Here is a 15328-nt window from a genome sequence, read left to right on the forward strand (position 1 = left end):
CTGACAGGTGAACAACGGTCACGTAGCTGAGCTAACTGGAGGGCTGCTGGTTCCTGTGGAGCAGCATCTCAGTCACAAAACAGTGCCGAAAGGAGGGGAGGAAAATGCTATTGGGGTGAGGGCAGGCCACGGTGGAGGATGTCCTGACTGCAGCTTTGTCCCATATCTTAAATCCTCCGTTAGCACTCAGTGCTGGAGATATTTCAGACAGACGTTAATTACCTGGACTGGCAGCTACTAAAGCTGATTTCTTTTAATAGATTAGCTGGAAAATGCCATTAGCGTTTACGGCAACTTTTACTTAGAATGAGGGTCGTAAATAACAGGTTATATTTAAAGAGTCAATGACCTTAAGGAAGGAGCTGGACTCCCTGCTCCTCGGGGGACTGGTTTTTGGTACTGACAGCCAGATTTTCCTTCTAACAATACCATAAGACACAGGGATACTATCTTGCCTGTTGCTTTGGTGCTTCATGGGCAGTCCCTGGGATTGGAGTTGGGACTGTGTAATAGCTCCAGAACTGAGTGCCAATGGAGGATTTAGATAGGGGACAAAGTTGCAGTCAAGACATCCTGTTTCATCTCCCCTCACCATGACCAGCATCCCCCTGCCCTCACCCCAATGCTGCCAGCACAGCTACATATTCGTATTGTCTTCAGTTATAAATTGGTTGGTTTTTAAAATAAATTAACATCATTTTCCTCCCCTCCTTTCGGCACTGTTTTGTGACTGAGATGCTGCTCCACGGGCACCATGAGACAGTTTTTAATGGTCTGGAGCACAGACTCATGTCAATGCGGCTGCGCCGCGTCTGGTGCCTGAAGGCGGCCCTCCTTTTGGGCCTGCAGCTCTTGGTCCTCCTGCATCCCCTTCAGCAGGTCTTGCAGCTTCAGGTCCAACACCGGGTCCCGTTTCTTAGCATCCTGGGGGCTGCCACTCGCAAAACTTGAGATCTGAAAGTCGCAACGAGTTATTGTGGAGGGTTAGAGTTTGATGGGTACACCCGGCCTACTTTGACGAACCAATCTGCGCACAGCAAGCTCCCACAAACAGCACATGAGACAAACAACCCGGTCACCTGTTTTACTCATTGACTGAGGGATAAATAGTGACCAGGACACCGGGGAGAACTCCCTTGCTCTTCCTCCAACTAGGGCAATAGAATCTTTAACGTCTACCTGAGAGGGCAGACAAGGGCCTTGGTTTCAAGTTTCATCTGAAGGCAGCACCTCTGACAGTGCAGCATTCCCACAGACCTGGCCTGGGAGGATTCATCTGGATTGTGTGCTCAAGTCCCTGGAGTGAAGTTTGATTCCAAGACTGTGTGAATCAAGGGAAGGCTGACTCTCCCGCACAATACCAGGGGAGACCTAACTGATGCTAGTGGAAAATTAGTGACTGGGCCCGAGTCCTATTTAATCCCACTATAACTGAGCTCGATTGAAGCTGGTCAAGGTGACCAGGACAACACAGGACCATTCAGCCCATCTGCACTCTACTGGCTCCTTTAGAGAGCAATCCAGTTAGTCCCACTCCTGTGTCACTCTTAGTTCACTATCACTTATTACAATCCCTCCTTCCCTCCCCACCAGATCCAAGCACTCTAACAGTCACAGGCTGTAAACAGATTTGTGTTATACTTACTCCCACCCCGCCTCTCCTTCGTAACACGACTCCCTCTAGTAGGAGTGCCCTGCTGGTTGCCTCAAATAACATTTCTTCATCAACTTCACCTTGTGCCTCCAGTTCTCGGTACTTTTCCACGAACCTAGGAACGGGAGCACAGACAATGTGAGAGCGCCAACCATCACAGTCAGGGATCCAGAAGACCAAGAGACACGTGTGATGCTGATCCAAGGTTCAGGTGGTGTCACCTTTAGACCAGAAATGGCAGAAAACCTTTGAGTTACTAAGATGGAGATTCGGTTTGTGGCAGACTATTGTTGGTAAATGAAGAAATAGTTGTCAAAAATCAATAAAGTCCGGTTTTCTAAACAAAAAGAAAGGAAAAACAATGGTCAGCTGATGTGGGAGATTGGCCTAACTGATTGAAGCAGTGGCTTAGAGCTAGGACAACACAGGATATGACCATTCAGCCCATCTGCTCTATACTGGCTCCTTTAGAGAGCAGTCCAGTTAGTCCCACTCTTGTGTCACTATCACTTGGTACAAATTGCCTGATCATTCATATTTTTGTAACCCCAACGTTGCTACTTTGCTGAGTTATTTGTGCTGCTCCATTCAATTAACTTGATAACTCATTTTATCTTTTAAACATGCAGGGTAAAAAAATACAACTTTGAATGGTCTAATGCAGAGATCAAGAGCCATCAGGGGACACAGATTGTTTCCAGTCCCTCTTTCTATGTCAACATTGGGACAGGGGATGAGAACCTGATGAGTGCAGCATAGAAGCAAGTTCCTGTCCTCATGGTAAAGTCTCCAACTGAGAGTACCTAGCTCAGCACAGCCAAGATTGACAACTCAAATCCATAATCCACTGCTAAAGCGCAGCGCTTCATAATTAACTCTCACCTCTTGGTTAATCAACTTGTTCACTATATTCTATCTCATATCAAGATATCAGGGCGAGGAGCCATACTTCAAAGCGTACCAGAGCTGCACTGTGTCTGCTAATGTCCAGCTCATGGCCAAAGCCATCCAGAGCCTTAAAAACATGGTGCTCGGACCTGACTGAGCTTGAGATGTCGAAGGCAGTACAAGTATTCAGGGAGCTCTAAAATAAAAGCAAAATACTGCGGAGGCCGGAAATCTGAAACAAAAACAAAAATTGCTGGAAAAACTCAGCAGGTCTGACAGCGTCTGTGGAGAAAAAGACAGAGTTAACGTTTCAAGTCTGTATGGCTCTTCTTCAGAACTAAAGGGAAGTAGAAATGTGGTGAAATATATACTGTATAAGGGCGGGGGTGGGACAGGTGAAGCTGGAGAGAAGACCAGCGATAGGTGGGGACAAAGAAGAGATTGCAAAAGATGTCAAACAAAAGGTCGAAGGGGTGTACCCCTTAATGACATCTTTTGCAATCTCTCCTTTGCCTCCACGTATCACTGGCCTTCTATCCAGCTTCACCTCTTCCACGCTCTCCCCCCCACCCCAAACAGTATAAATTTCATCACACTTTCACTTCTCTTTAGCTCTGAAGAAGAGTCACACGGACTCGAAACGTTAACTCTGTTTTTCTCTCCACAGATGCTGTTAGACCTGCTGAATTTTTGCTTTTGTATGCCGCGAACTCCCATCTAAACTGACCCCGCCCCGCGCGGATGCAATTTCACGTTGGTCTGGGGACCCGGGGCCACTCTCAGGAACCCGAGCCGCACAATTTGAGCTGCCTCACGGAAATTGCCTCCGTGCTGTTCCATTCTGCGCTGAGGGGGTTTCCTGCTCAGGTTTCTGCTGCACACTCTCCAGCTCCTCGGTCTCGTCAAGCGCCCGGACACGCTGTGGTGGTTTTCAGTACTGCTGGTGGGGGACCCCCGGTGGGAGGTTCTCTACATGGGGGTGGCCCCCCCCTGCCCTCCTTTCCCATCGGGGATTTGGCGTGGAGGGTGTCGCACACAGCAGCCCCATGTAATAGAAGACTAAGAATGCTCACAGACTCTCAGGCCACCTGTATTCTCTTTGGCCTTAAGTGGTCCACGCTCCATGAATATGGGAGATGTGTGAGGTCACAGCCCCTGTTCCATTTTTTAAGGGGGCTGCTCCTCAAGTTTTATTTGCACTTCAGCCCCACACGCCTGATGTTTGGCCACCCGGTACGGGGGGGGACATAAGCAGGTTGGAGGACTTCCCCGTGGGACTGCTCCTGGACCTGGCCAAGGTGGCCATCAACAGGTCCAGGCTGAGGTGGCCATCAACAGGCCCAGGCCGAGGTGGTCATCAACAGGCCCAGGCCGAGGTGGCCATTAACAGCTCCAGGCCGAGGTGGGCAATAACAGCTCCAGGCCGAGGTGGCCAATAACAGCTCCAGGCCGAGGTGGCCATCAACAGGCCCAGGCCGAGGTGGCCATCAACAGGTCCAGGTCGAGGTGGCCATCAACAGGTACAGGCCGAGGTGGCCATTAACAGGTCCAGGCCGAGGTGGCCATTAACAGGTCCAGGCCGAGGTGGCCATTAACAGCTCCAGGCCGAGGTGGCCAATAACAGCTCCAGGCCGAGGTGGCCATCAACAGGTCCAGGCCGAGGTGGCCATCAACAGGTCCAGGCCGAGGTGGCCATTAACAGCTCCAGGCCGAGGTGGCCATTAACAGCTCCAGGCCGAGGTGGCCAATAACAGGTCCAGGCCAAGGTGGCCATCAACAGGCCCAGGCCAAGGTGGCCATTAACAGGTCCAGGCAGCAGGTGGTTTAGGGGTTAGGGGGTGGTTTGACCCGACCGGCCTCTTCCACAGCCACATTCGCACCCTTTAAGGAGCTGTTAATTTGTTCATTTTAATTAGCTAATTAGTCTTACTGGTTTCTTCAAAAGATTAGACAGGGAGTTAAATTGGCATCCCAAGCTGCGTGGCCGAGTGGTGAAGGTGGAGAACTGAAAACCATAGTGGGCTACATATGAATTAGGAGCAGGAGTAAGTCATTTGGCCCATAGGTTCAAATCTTGTCAACCACACTCTTCATTATTCCCGATTTGTGGGAGGGGGCGGTCTGTGGCCTTGGCTGTGGCCAAGTGGTTCAGGTGGTGGGTTAAAAATGCACTGGGGAATCCCCAGTCAAATTCGAATCCTGCTGACTACACTTCTCATCATTGCACGGAGTTGGTGGCGTGGCGGTAATGTCACTGGACTAGTCCGTCAAAGTCTCAGGCTAGTTCCCTGGGGTCAAATCCTGCCATGGAAATTAATTAATATAAAAAAGGCACTTGCCTACAGGCAACTTTAGTGTGAGAATGGCTGGTCTCAGATGCTAAGCAGGCTCAGGCCTGGTTAGTACTTGGATGGAATACCAGGTGCACTAGAAAAAAAGCTCTATGCTCGGCTAGCTCAGTCCGTAAAGCATGAGACGCTTAATCTCATGGTCATATGTTTGAGTCCCACGTTAGGCATTGTTGTTTTTAAACCAGTGATCCTCGTAGAAGCAGGAGTGCATCATCAGCCTGGCAATGATATCCTAATATGATAAGTTTCTGTTGAAGATTTCTGTTTTGGTTACGGTGCCCCTTTAAGGGGTTGCCCCTTGGTTAATTTGTTTATTTGATTGTTGTATCCCAAGAGAGTATAAAAAGGGACTGCTGGGGTGTTGATGGGCACGGGGCAGCGATCTGGCCTACTCCTGCTCCTATGTAATGCTGCATCCTGTGAATAAACCTACTGTCAAGGAAAGGACCTATGTCTAGATTCATACTTCGCCATCAGGCTCAGATCCATTTAACAGGGCGGCATGTGGTGCAAAGCATGTGATCTGTGGATCTATAACAGTGCTGTTTGTCTGTGGTCTGGACTGTTTATACTGAAGAGTGCAGTCCACAGTGGATATCTGGCCATCTACTTGGTTGCAATTCTCTGATGTAGAAGCTTTAAGAGTCGCCTAAATAGAGTTGTTTTCCAAGACCGGAGGATATCCAAGAGAAGCCAGTTAGGTTGTTTATTGGGCACTGTGAGCTGTAATAGTGCAGCTATTTTAACTGCTGATGGGCTAAGAATAGTGAGTTGGAAACACTAACAGGGATTTTCCTTACCTTTGGCACGTGGAGACGAAATTGGATCGTGTGAGGTCGAATGGCCTAGGCCCATTCCCATACACCTTGTAGAATTTCCTGCAATTTAAAAGGCCTCAGAATGAAACAGATTTATGTCATGTTGCCCCCACAAACCCATGCATTCTAACGCCATCACGAAGACCGATTTCCACCTCCATAATCCGCCTGATTTCACCTTTATCTCAGCTCATCTACTGCTGAAAACCTCATTCATGCGTTCATTACCTCGAGACTCTTAACGCACTCCTAGCTGGTCTCCCACTGTAAACTCGAGGTAATCCAAAACTCTGCTGCCTGTGTCTTACCTTGCACCCAGTCCTGTTCCCCTGTGACCTCTGCGCTCGCTGACCTACATTGGCTCCTGGTCAAGCAACATCTTGATTTTAAAATTCTCTTCCTCGTTTTCAAATCCTTTCATGGCCCTCGCCCCTCCCTATCTCTGTAAACTCCTCCAGCTCCACAACCCTCAGGTATCTCCTTTCCTCCAATTGTGGCCTCTTGAGCATCCTCAATTTCAGTCACTCCACCAGTGGCGGCCATGCCTTCAGCTGCCTAGGCCCCAAGCTCTGGGATTCCCTCCCTACGCCTCTCTCTACCTCACTTCCCTCCTTTAACACATTCCTTAGAACCTACCTCTTTGATCAAGCTTTTGGTCATCTGACCTAATATCTCCATACGTGGCTTGGTGACATATTTTGTTTTATGGTGCTGCTGTGAAGCGTTGGGGGTATTTCATTATGTTAAAGGCACTATATAAACATAAGTTGTTGTTGTAGGAGACCCTGTGAGGCAGCAGGTAGCGCCCCTGCCCCTGAGCCAGAAGCTCCGGGCTTGAGGGCCGTGGAAAACGCGTTCATAACACGGCCAAACAAGTCGGGCATCAACTTGTAAATCCCTCAAACACGCCAACGGCGGTCGCTAGGAGCGGGAGAGACTCCCGGTCCCAGCCCCGGTATAAATGGGAAAGGTTAGCAGCAGAAAAGGGCACCTGGCTGTAAAACCCCTGCCAAATCTAAAAAAAAATAAACGATGGTTGACATCGAGGTGACCAAGCAGCATTGTGGTGAGCCCATGTGGGAAAGGCCGAAGGATAAAGAAGAAGGAGATAAAAATAAGTTGCTGTAGCGATCCTGACAAATCCTAGTTTCCACAGATAACTCTTCTGCACCTCCCTGCATAAAGCGATTGTAGATTTTTTCACCCTTCCCCTCTGTTTAAGTCTCCCCATACCACAGCTTCACTTGTGAAGTATTGGGAAACACTAGCCTCTGAGGGGTGGGGCAGGGGGTGGAACATAGATTTGGACCTGTATCCAGCCATTTTATGATCTTAGCCGTCTGTCCTGCAGGTTTGTTAGTGAAAGCATGGTGCATCTCCATATCTAAAGGAGGTAGGGGTGATTTTTTAAATATATATTAGGTTAAATCACAGAACAATTGATTGCAAATCATCAGCAAAAGAAACTAAATGGCTGTTTGTTTGGCCAGGCACCAGGCAGTGTGAGACCACTAACAATACAAGAATACTGAGGAACAGGGAAGGCTTTTGTTTTTATTCTTTCACAGGATGCGAGAGTCGCTGGCTAAGCCAGCATTTTTATTGCCCGTCCCTAACTGCCCTTGAGAAAATTCTTGACCACTGGAGTTCGGCAAAATCTGTACGTGGGCAGAACAGTGAAACATTAGTAAAGATAAGGGCAAGGCTCTGTGCATGATTTCTTCCCCCATTTGGAAACCAAAAAGATGGGGTACTGCAGAAAGAGCTTGCTTTTCAAATGGTGCCCGTCACATCCCCAGGACATCCGAAAGCGCTTTTACAGTCAATCACTGCTACACGGACACACGCAGCAACAACATAGGCACAGAGCAAGGCCCCACACATAGCCTGAAAGATAGTGACAAGTTAATGTGTTTTGGTGATGCCTGCGTTCTTCAAGTACCGCGATGGGATCTCTTGCGTCCATCTGAACAGGCAGACAGGGCGACAGTGTTCCAGTGAAACTCAAGGAACAGCACCCTACCTTTTCGACTCGGTGCTCTACAGCCTTCTGAACTCAACATTGAGTTCAACAACTGTAGATCATAACTTTCTTCAGTTTTGATGGAAGGGCACCGACCCGAGACGTTAACTCTGTTTCTCTCTCTCCACCGATGCTGCCTGACCTGCTGAGTATTTCCAGCATTTCCTGCTTTTATTTCAGTCAGGGCTTCAATTTAACTGCAAGACAACACGTCAGACAGCACCGCCAGCTCTTTACTCAACTTTGATCACGCAGGGAAACGTTAACCACCCCCCCCGCGAAGTGAGCATGCATGAAGTTGTAGCAAAGTGTCAGAAGACTCAATTACCATGCAGGTCTGGAGACACTGAGGCTCCTTAGCTCCCTAGAGAAGATCTCATCGGTTCCATCTGTATTGCTACAGCTCAGGTAAACCCAGGTATCTCGACCAAGATAAGTCAGTGATGAGAAAACACTTTGGGGCTTTGGGGGAACCAAGATTGATCGACACTTTGAACAGGCATTGGGTTGGTGTAAGGAAAAATAAACTTCAGCTTTAAACCAGATCCAGCTCGGTGATGCGATTAGGGGCATTTTTCTCTTTTGACTTTGGTGAGCTAAGTTGGACTTGCCTTTATCTGTAATTCTCTCTGATCTCAACTGCTTGCCTCAGGGAGTAAACACTGAATGAGACACGTTAGAAGATCAGACCCGCCGCTCCGATATTTACAGTTAGCAGGTGCTGGTATTAGAAGTGCCATGGTCAATGATGTTTTTCTTTATTCATTCATGGGTTGTGGGCATCGCTGGCTAGGCCAGCATTTATTGCACATCCACCTAATTGCCCTTGAGAATGTAGTGGTGAGCTGCCTTCTTGAACCGCTGCAGTCCATGTGGTGTAGGAACACCCAGTGCTGTTAGGGAGGGAGTTCCAGGATTTTGACCCAGCAACAGTGAAGGAACGGCGATATATTTCCAAGTCAGGATGGTGAGTGACTTGGAGGGGAACTTCCAGGTGGTGGTGTTCCCATGTGTCTGCTGCCCTTGTCCTTCTAAATGGTACAGGTTGTGGGTTTGGAAGGTGATATCTAAGGAGCCTTGGTGAATTCCTGAAGTGCATCTTGTAGATGGTACACACTGCTGCTACTGTGCGTCAGTGGTGGAGGGAGTGAATGTTTGTGGATGTGGTGCCAATCAAGCGGGCTGCTTTGTCCTGATGGTGTCAAGCTTCTTCAGTGTTTTTGGAGCTGCACTCATCCAGGCAAGTGGAGAGTACTCCATCACACTCCTGATTTGTGCCCTGTAGATAGCGGACAGGCTTTGGGGTGTCAGGTGGTGAGTTAGTCACCAGAGGATTCTTAGCCTGTGACCTGCTCTTGTAGCCACAGTATTTATATGGTTAGTCCAATTTGGTTTCTGGTCAATGATAACCCCCCAGGATGTTGACAGTGGGGGGTTCAGCGCCAGTAATGCCATTGAACATCAAGGAGCAATGGTTAGATGCTCCCTTGTTGGAGATGGTCATTGCCTGGAACTTGTGTGGCACGAATGTTACTTGCCACTTGTCAGTCCAAGCCTGGATTTTGTCTGGGTCTTGCTGCATCTGGATATGGACTGCTTCAGTATCTGAGGAGTCGTGAATGGTGCTGAACATTGTGCAATCATCAGCGAACATCCCCACTTCTGACCTTATGATGGAAGGTAGGTGATTGATGAAGCAGCTGAGGATGGTTGGGCTGAGGACACTACCTTGAGGAACTCCTGCAGTGATGTCCTGAATCTGAGATGACTGACCTCCAACAACTACAGCCGTCTTCCTTTGTGCTAGGTATGACTCCAACCAGCGGAGAGTTTTCCCCGATTTCCAGTGACTCCAGTTTTTCTAGGGCTCCTTGATGCCACACTCGGTCGAATGCTGCCTTGATGTCAAAGGCAGTAACTCTCACCCCACCTCTGGAGTTCAGCTCTTTTGTCCATGCTTAAACCAAGGCTGTAATGAGGTCAGGAGCTGCGTGTTCCTGGCAGAACCCAAACTGGGTGTCAGTGAGCAGGTTATTGTGAAGCAAGCGCTGCTTGATAGCCCTGATGATGATCCCTTCCATCACTTTACTGATGATCAAGAGGAGACTGATGTGGCGGTAATTGGCCAGGTTAGATTTGTCCTGCTTTTTGTGTACAGGACATACCTGGGCAATTTTCCACATAGCCAGACTGGCATGTGTGATGCTGGGGACCTCTGGAGGAGGCTGAGATGGATCATCCACTCAACACTTCTGGCTGAAGATTGTTGCGAAAGCTTCAGCCTTATCTTTTGCACTGCGGTGCTGGGTTCCTCCGTCATTGAGAATGAGGATATTTGTGGAGCTCCTCCTCCAGTGAGTTGTTTAATCGTCCATCACCATTCACAACCGGATGTGGCAGGACTGCAGAGCTTAGATCTGATCCAATGGTTGTGGAATTGCTTAGCTCTGTCTATCACCTGCTGCTTATGCTGTTTGGCATGCAAGTAGTCCTGTGTTATAGCTTCACCAGATTGACACCTCATTTTTAGGTATGCCTGGTACTGCTCCTGGCATGCCCTCCTGCACCCTGCATTGAACCAGGATTGATCCCCTGGCTTGGTAATGGTAGAGAGGGGGATATGCCGGGCCATGAGGTTACAGATTGTGTTCGAGCACAATTCTGCTGCTGCTGATCACTCACAGCAAACCTGTCTTGAGTTGCTAGGTCTGTTTGAAATCTATCCCATTTAGCATGGTGGTAGTGCCACACCATGGAGGGTATCCTCAATGTGAAGATGGGACTTTGTCTCCACAATGACTGTGCGGTGGTCACTCCTACCGATACTGGCATGGACAGATAGATCTGCGATAGGCAGGTTGGTGAGAATGAGGTCAAGTATGTTTTTCCCTCTTGTTAGTTCCCTCACCACCTGCCGCAGACCCAGTCTAGCAGCTATGTCCTTTAGGGCTCAGCCAGTTCAGCCAGTAGTGATGCTACCGAGCCGCTCTTGGCGATGGACATTGATGTTGCCCACTCAAAGTACACTCTGTGGCCTTGCCACCCTCAGTAACACCTGGACAATAGTGGTGTTCAACATGGAGGAGTACTAATTCATCAGTTGAGGGGGTGGAGGGTTGGGGGGGGTGGGGGGGCGGTGGTACATGCTAATCAGCTGGAGGTTTCCTTGCCCATGTTTGATCTGATGTCATGGGGTCAGGAGTGGATGTTGAGGACTCCCAGGGAAACTCCCTCCCAACTGTATATCACTGTGCCGCCACCTCTGCTGGTTCTGTCCTGCTGGTTGGACAGGACATACCCAGGGATGGTGATGGTGGTGTCTGGGACAATATCTGTAAGATATGATTCTGTGTGTATGATTATGTCAGGCTATTGCTTGACTAGTCTGTGAGACAGCTCTCCCAATTTTGGCACTAGCCCCTAGATGTTAGTAAGGAGGACTTTGCAGGGTCGACAGGAAACGCCGTTGTTTCTATGCCTAGGTCAATGCCGGGCGGTCCATCTGGTTCCATTCCTTATTGACTTTTTAGCGGTTTGATAAAACTGAGTGGCTTGCTAGGCCATTTAAGAGTCGCTGTGGGTCTGGAGTCACACGTAGGCCAGGCCAGGTAAGGAAGGCAGATTTCCTTCCCTAAAGGACATTAGTGTACCAGATGGGATTTTATGACAATCGACAATGGTTTCACGGTCATCAGTAGACTTTTAATTCCAGATTTTTATTGAACTCAAATTCCACCATCTACTATGGTGGGATTCGAACCTGGGTCCCCAGAGAATTACCCTGGGTCTGTGGATTACTAGTCCAGCACAGTACCACTAGCCAACGCCTAAGACCAGATGGAAAGATGCAGAGGCGAGAGACTTAAAGTGCAGCGGGATGGAAGAGGAAGAAGTGCAGTGGAGTGTTATGTGATAGAAAAGTATCACTGAAAAGCTAAAACTGAAAGGAAGAATCTCCAAGAAAGTTGTGAGGCCGGCCTTGTTATATAGCGCAGAAACACCAACACGAGAGGAACAACGACTACATACAGATGAGATGGGGCTGCTGAGATGGATGCATGGAGTAATGAGAAAGGACAAAATCAAGAACCAGCACATCTGGGGTCAGTGAAGATTGTGGGAGCGTCGAAGAAAGGAGCCGAAAAGAGATTGAAACGGGTCGGTCATCTGTTACACAGAGAGAGAGGAAATGTGGTGAGGTGAGTGATGGATATGGGACTGTCAGGAAGAAGAGGAGGAAAGGCCTAGGACCAGATGGAAAGATGCAGTGCCGAGAGACTTAAACGCAGCGGGATTGGAAGAGGAATGGATAACTAAGAGGAGGAGATGGAGGAATGTGATCAACCAGCATTGTGGTGATCAACCCCAAGTAAAAACGGAGAAACTGAAAGAGAAAGGTGGTGGTACTGGTAATGGCTCCACTGTCACCATGCACAGCTCCTCTCCACCCACCCATCGTTAGTTTCTTTATTTGCCCCAGTACCACTCCTCTTTTGTCAATATCCCTTTTGTCACTTAATCATTCCTGCCTTCTACCCTATCATAAACCTTCCCTTTTGTTCTCTCCTCCCCACCTTTTCCCTGCCTTAGTGCTTATTTAAAAGCCCTTACAGCTCTGACCTTTTCCAGTTCCATAAAAGGTCACAGACCTAAAACGTTAACAATTTCTCTCTCTCCACAGTTAGTGCCTGACACGCTAAGTGTTTCCAGCATTTTCTGGTTTGACATCTGAAACATTGTTAGCTCCAAGAGCGCAAGCAGAACTTACGCTCGAATCGTGTCTTCCTGGTAGAAAATCTCCTGGACGGGGTCCTGCACTTTTCCAAACCTCTCCTTTGGTTTCTGGTAGACTGGCTCACGCTTTGGGGGGAACGCAGCATAAACATCGTACCAGCAAGGTTTCTCCGACTCCTTCATGACACCAGAGCGCAGCAAATCTCTCACCCTACATTTTAAACAACAACAGCAAAGAGAGAATTAGTGGGTGCTTTTGTCTTTGTTTACCAGTGACAAACCCAATTTAACCCGAAGTCTGAATTCTGAAGAAGTGGCGTCTCTAACCCAAAAGCCCGGGGAATGATTGACGAGACTAAAGACGGAGTAGGTCTATTGGCATCTGAGGAACAGGGGCCAGGTTAACACTTCAGCTGGAGAACATTTGAAATTCTCCACCCAAGATGTTAACCAACCTTTTACTTTGTTGCTAAATGTTCTTGGCAAGGGGATGATTTTGGTCAGGCTACATTTGCTGACCACTGGTAGCTTGCTGGACTATTTCAGATCACGTCAGGCCAAAGCCAGGCTCGCCTCTCTGCTCAGCATTAAGGAAGCATTTAGCTATTCACAGAAAACTCGCAGCTTTCATCGTCAATTTTGTTGGAGTCAGCTCACAAGCGACCAGGTTTAGTAAATCTGGTATTACAACTTGCCACAGCAGGTTCCTATCGTCCTCCGTTTTAGAATGCTGACTGGTCTGCTGTTGTTGCTTTCCAACATTTTCTGCTTTTATTTCACTGGTTTCTAATTTATTTTCATCCCATTAATTCATTCCGCCTGATGTAAAACAACATTTTTGGACTAAGTCATGGAATAAGTGCACGCATATCAAAGGAAGAAAACTTGCACTTTTTTTTTGTTCATGAGATTCAAGTATCACTGGCTGGGCCAGTATCTATTGTCCATCCCTAATTGCCCATAAGAAGGTGGTGGTGAGCTGCCTTCTTGAACCGCTGCAGTCCATGTGGTGTAGGTACTCCCACAGTGCTGTTAGGGAGTTCCAGGATTTTGACCCAGCGACAGTGAAGGATGGTGATATATTTCTAAGTCAGGATGGTGTGTGGCTTGGAGGGGAATTTCCAGACGGTGGTGTTCCCTTGTGTCTGCTGCTCTTGACCTTCTAGGTGTTAGAGCTTGTGGCTTTGCAAGGCTATTCACAACCTCAGGATATTCCAAACTGTTTTACAGCTAATGAAGCACTTTTGAAGTGCAGTCACTGTTGGAGTTTAGGAAATAGAGCCATAGAAAAGTTATGGCACAGAAAGAGGCCATTCAGCCCATCATGTCTGCACCGGCCGAAAAAGAAAAAAACATAATAGCCACCCATTCCCCACCTTCCAGCACCTGGTGAGTAGCATTGTAGGTTACAGCACTTCAAGTGCTGATCCAGTTACCTTTTAAAAGAGTTGAGGATTTCTGCCTCCACCACCAAACCAGGCTGTGAATTCCAAATACCCATCACCCTCTGGATGTCCCCTCTAATCCTTAAACCAACCACCTTAAATCTGTGCCCCCTAGTTATTGACCCCTCTGCTAGGGGAAACAGGTCTCTCCTGTCTATCCTATCTAAGCTGCTCATAATCTTGTACACCTCAATTAGGTCACCCCCCCAGTTCTAAGGAAAACAACCCTAGCCTATCCAATCTCTCCCCATAGCTGCAATTTTCAAGCACTGGCAACTTTCATGTAAATTCCTCTGCACTCTCTCTAGAGCAATTGTCCTTCCTGTAATGTGGTGACCAGAACTGTACACAAAATTCCATCTGTGGCCTAACCAGCATTTTATACAGTTCCAGAATTACATCCCTGCTTTTTTATTCTATACCTCGTTCAATAAAGGAAAGCATTTCATCTGTTTTCTTTTCCACCTTATCCACCTATCCTGCCACCTTCAGGGACCTGTGGACATGCACTCCAAGGTCTCTCACTTCCCCTTCCCCTCTCAATAGCCTCCTGTTTATTGAGTATTCCCTAGCTTTGTTTGCCCTCCCCAAATACATTACCTCCCACTTCTTTGGATTGAATTCCATCTGCCACTTTTCCACCCACTTAACCAAACCATTGAAATGCAGCAGCCAATTTGAGTATTAGCTCCCACAAACAGAAATGTGATAACGGCTGGATAATCTGTTTTTACGATGTTGATTGAGGGATAAAATATCGGCCAGGACACCGGGGAGAACATCTGTTTGACTTCAAACCTCCGCGGGATCTTTCACATCCACATGAAAGGGCAGTCGAGCCCCCCGGGTTAACGTCTCATCTGAAAGGCAGCGCCTCTGACAGTGCCGCAGTCCCTCCCCGGAGCGTCGGTTCACATTTTTGTGCTCGTGTCTCCGAAGCGGGATTTTTTTTTTTTTCCTTGGGGAAAAACATACTTTATTCATAAAATATCTGAAAGGACATCACAAAAAGCGCAATCATATTCCAAGTTTTCCGCATAGATCGTGAGGCGCTTCAGTGCAACCAGTGAACATGACAGACATTTCAACCTGGGTCATTACAGACAGTCAGACAGTGCAATGCTATTTAAATTGGTGGGGTTTGAACCCACAATCTCCTGACTGAGAGCCAGGAGGGTCGTGCTACCCACCCTCAGGGCTCAGGGGGAAATGATTTCACATCAGCATCCCGCTGACTGAAAAGATCTTTAGCAAACTAAACCCCATCCCTCGCTCACCCAGCCCCTCACCTGGTGAAGATGGTGCCGAATTTCTCCAGCCTGCTGCCAGCCATGATCACAGGCAGTGCCTCTTCTCCCCTGTGCCCCTGACACCAGCAGCCACTTCCCTCTGCGCTGGCTGCTCCTGCTGCCCTC

The 15328-nt window shown here is 48.3% G+C and overlaps 1 protein-coding gene across 1 annotated transcript; it reads right to left on the bottom strand.

Moving 5' to 3' along the window:
• Positions 1 to 642: 642 nt before the first annotated feature.
• mrps23 (mitochondrial ribosomal protein S23) lies at positions 643 to 15328 on the bottom strand. Its single transcript, XM_078548170.1, has 5 exons — positions 15203 to 15328; positions 12503 to 12679; positions 5694 to 5771; positions 1646 to 1769; positions 643 to 954 (listed from the first exon to the last, which is right to left on the bottom strand). Exons 1-5 carry the CDS (start codon positions 15244 to 15246, stop codon positions 793 to 795), a joined length of 585 nt encoding a protein of 194 aa, XP_078404296.1. The 5' UTR covers positions 15247 to 15328; the 3' UTR covers positions 643 to 792.

This window comes from Cetorhinus maximus, chromosome 9 (genome assembly GCF_964194155.1).
Source record: "Cetorhinus maximus chromosome 9, sCetMax3.hap1.1, whole genome shotgun sequence".
Taxonomy (NCBI): Eukaryota; Metazoa; Chordata; class Chondrichthyes; order Lamniformes; family Cetorhinidae; genus Cetorhinus; species Cetorhinus maximus.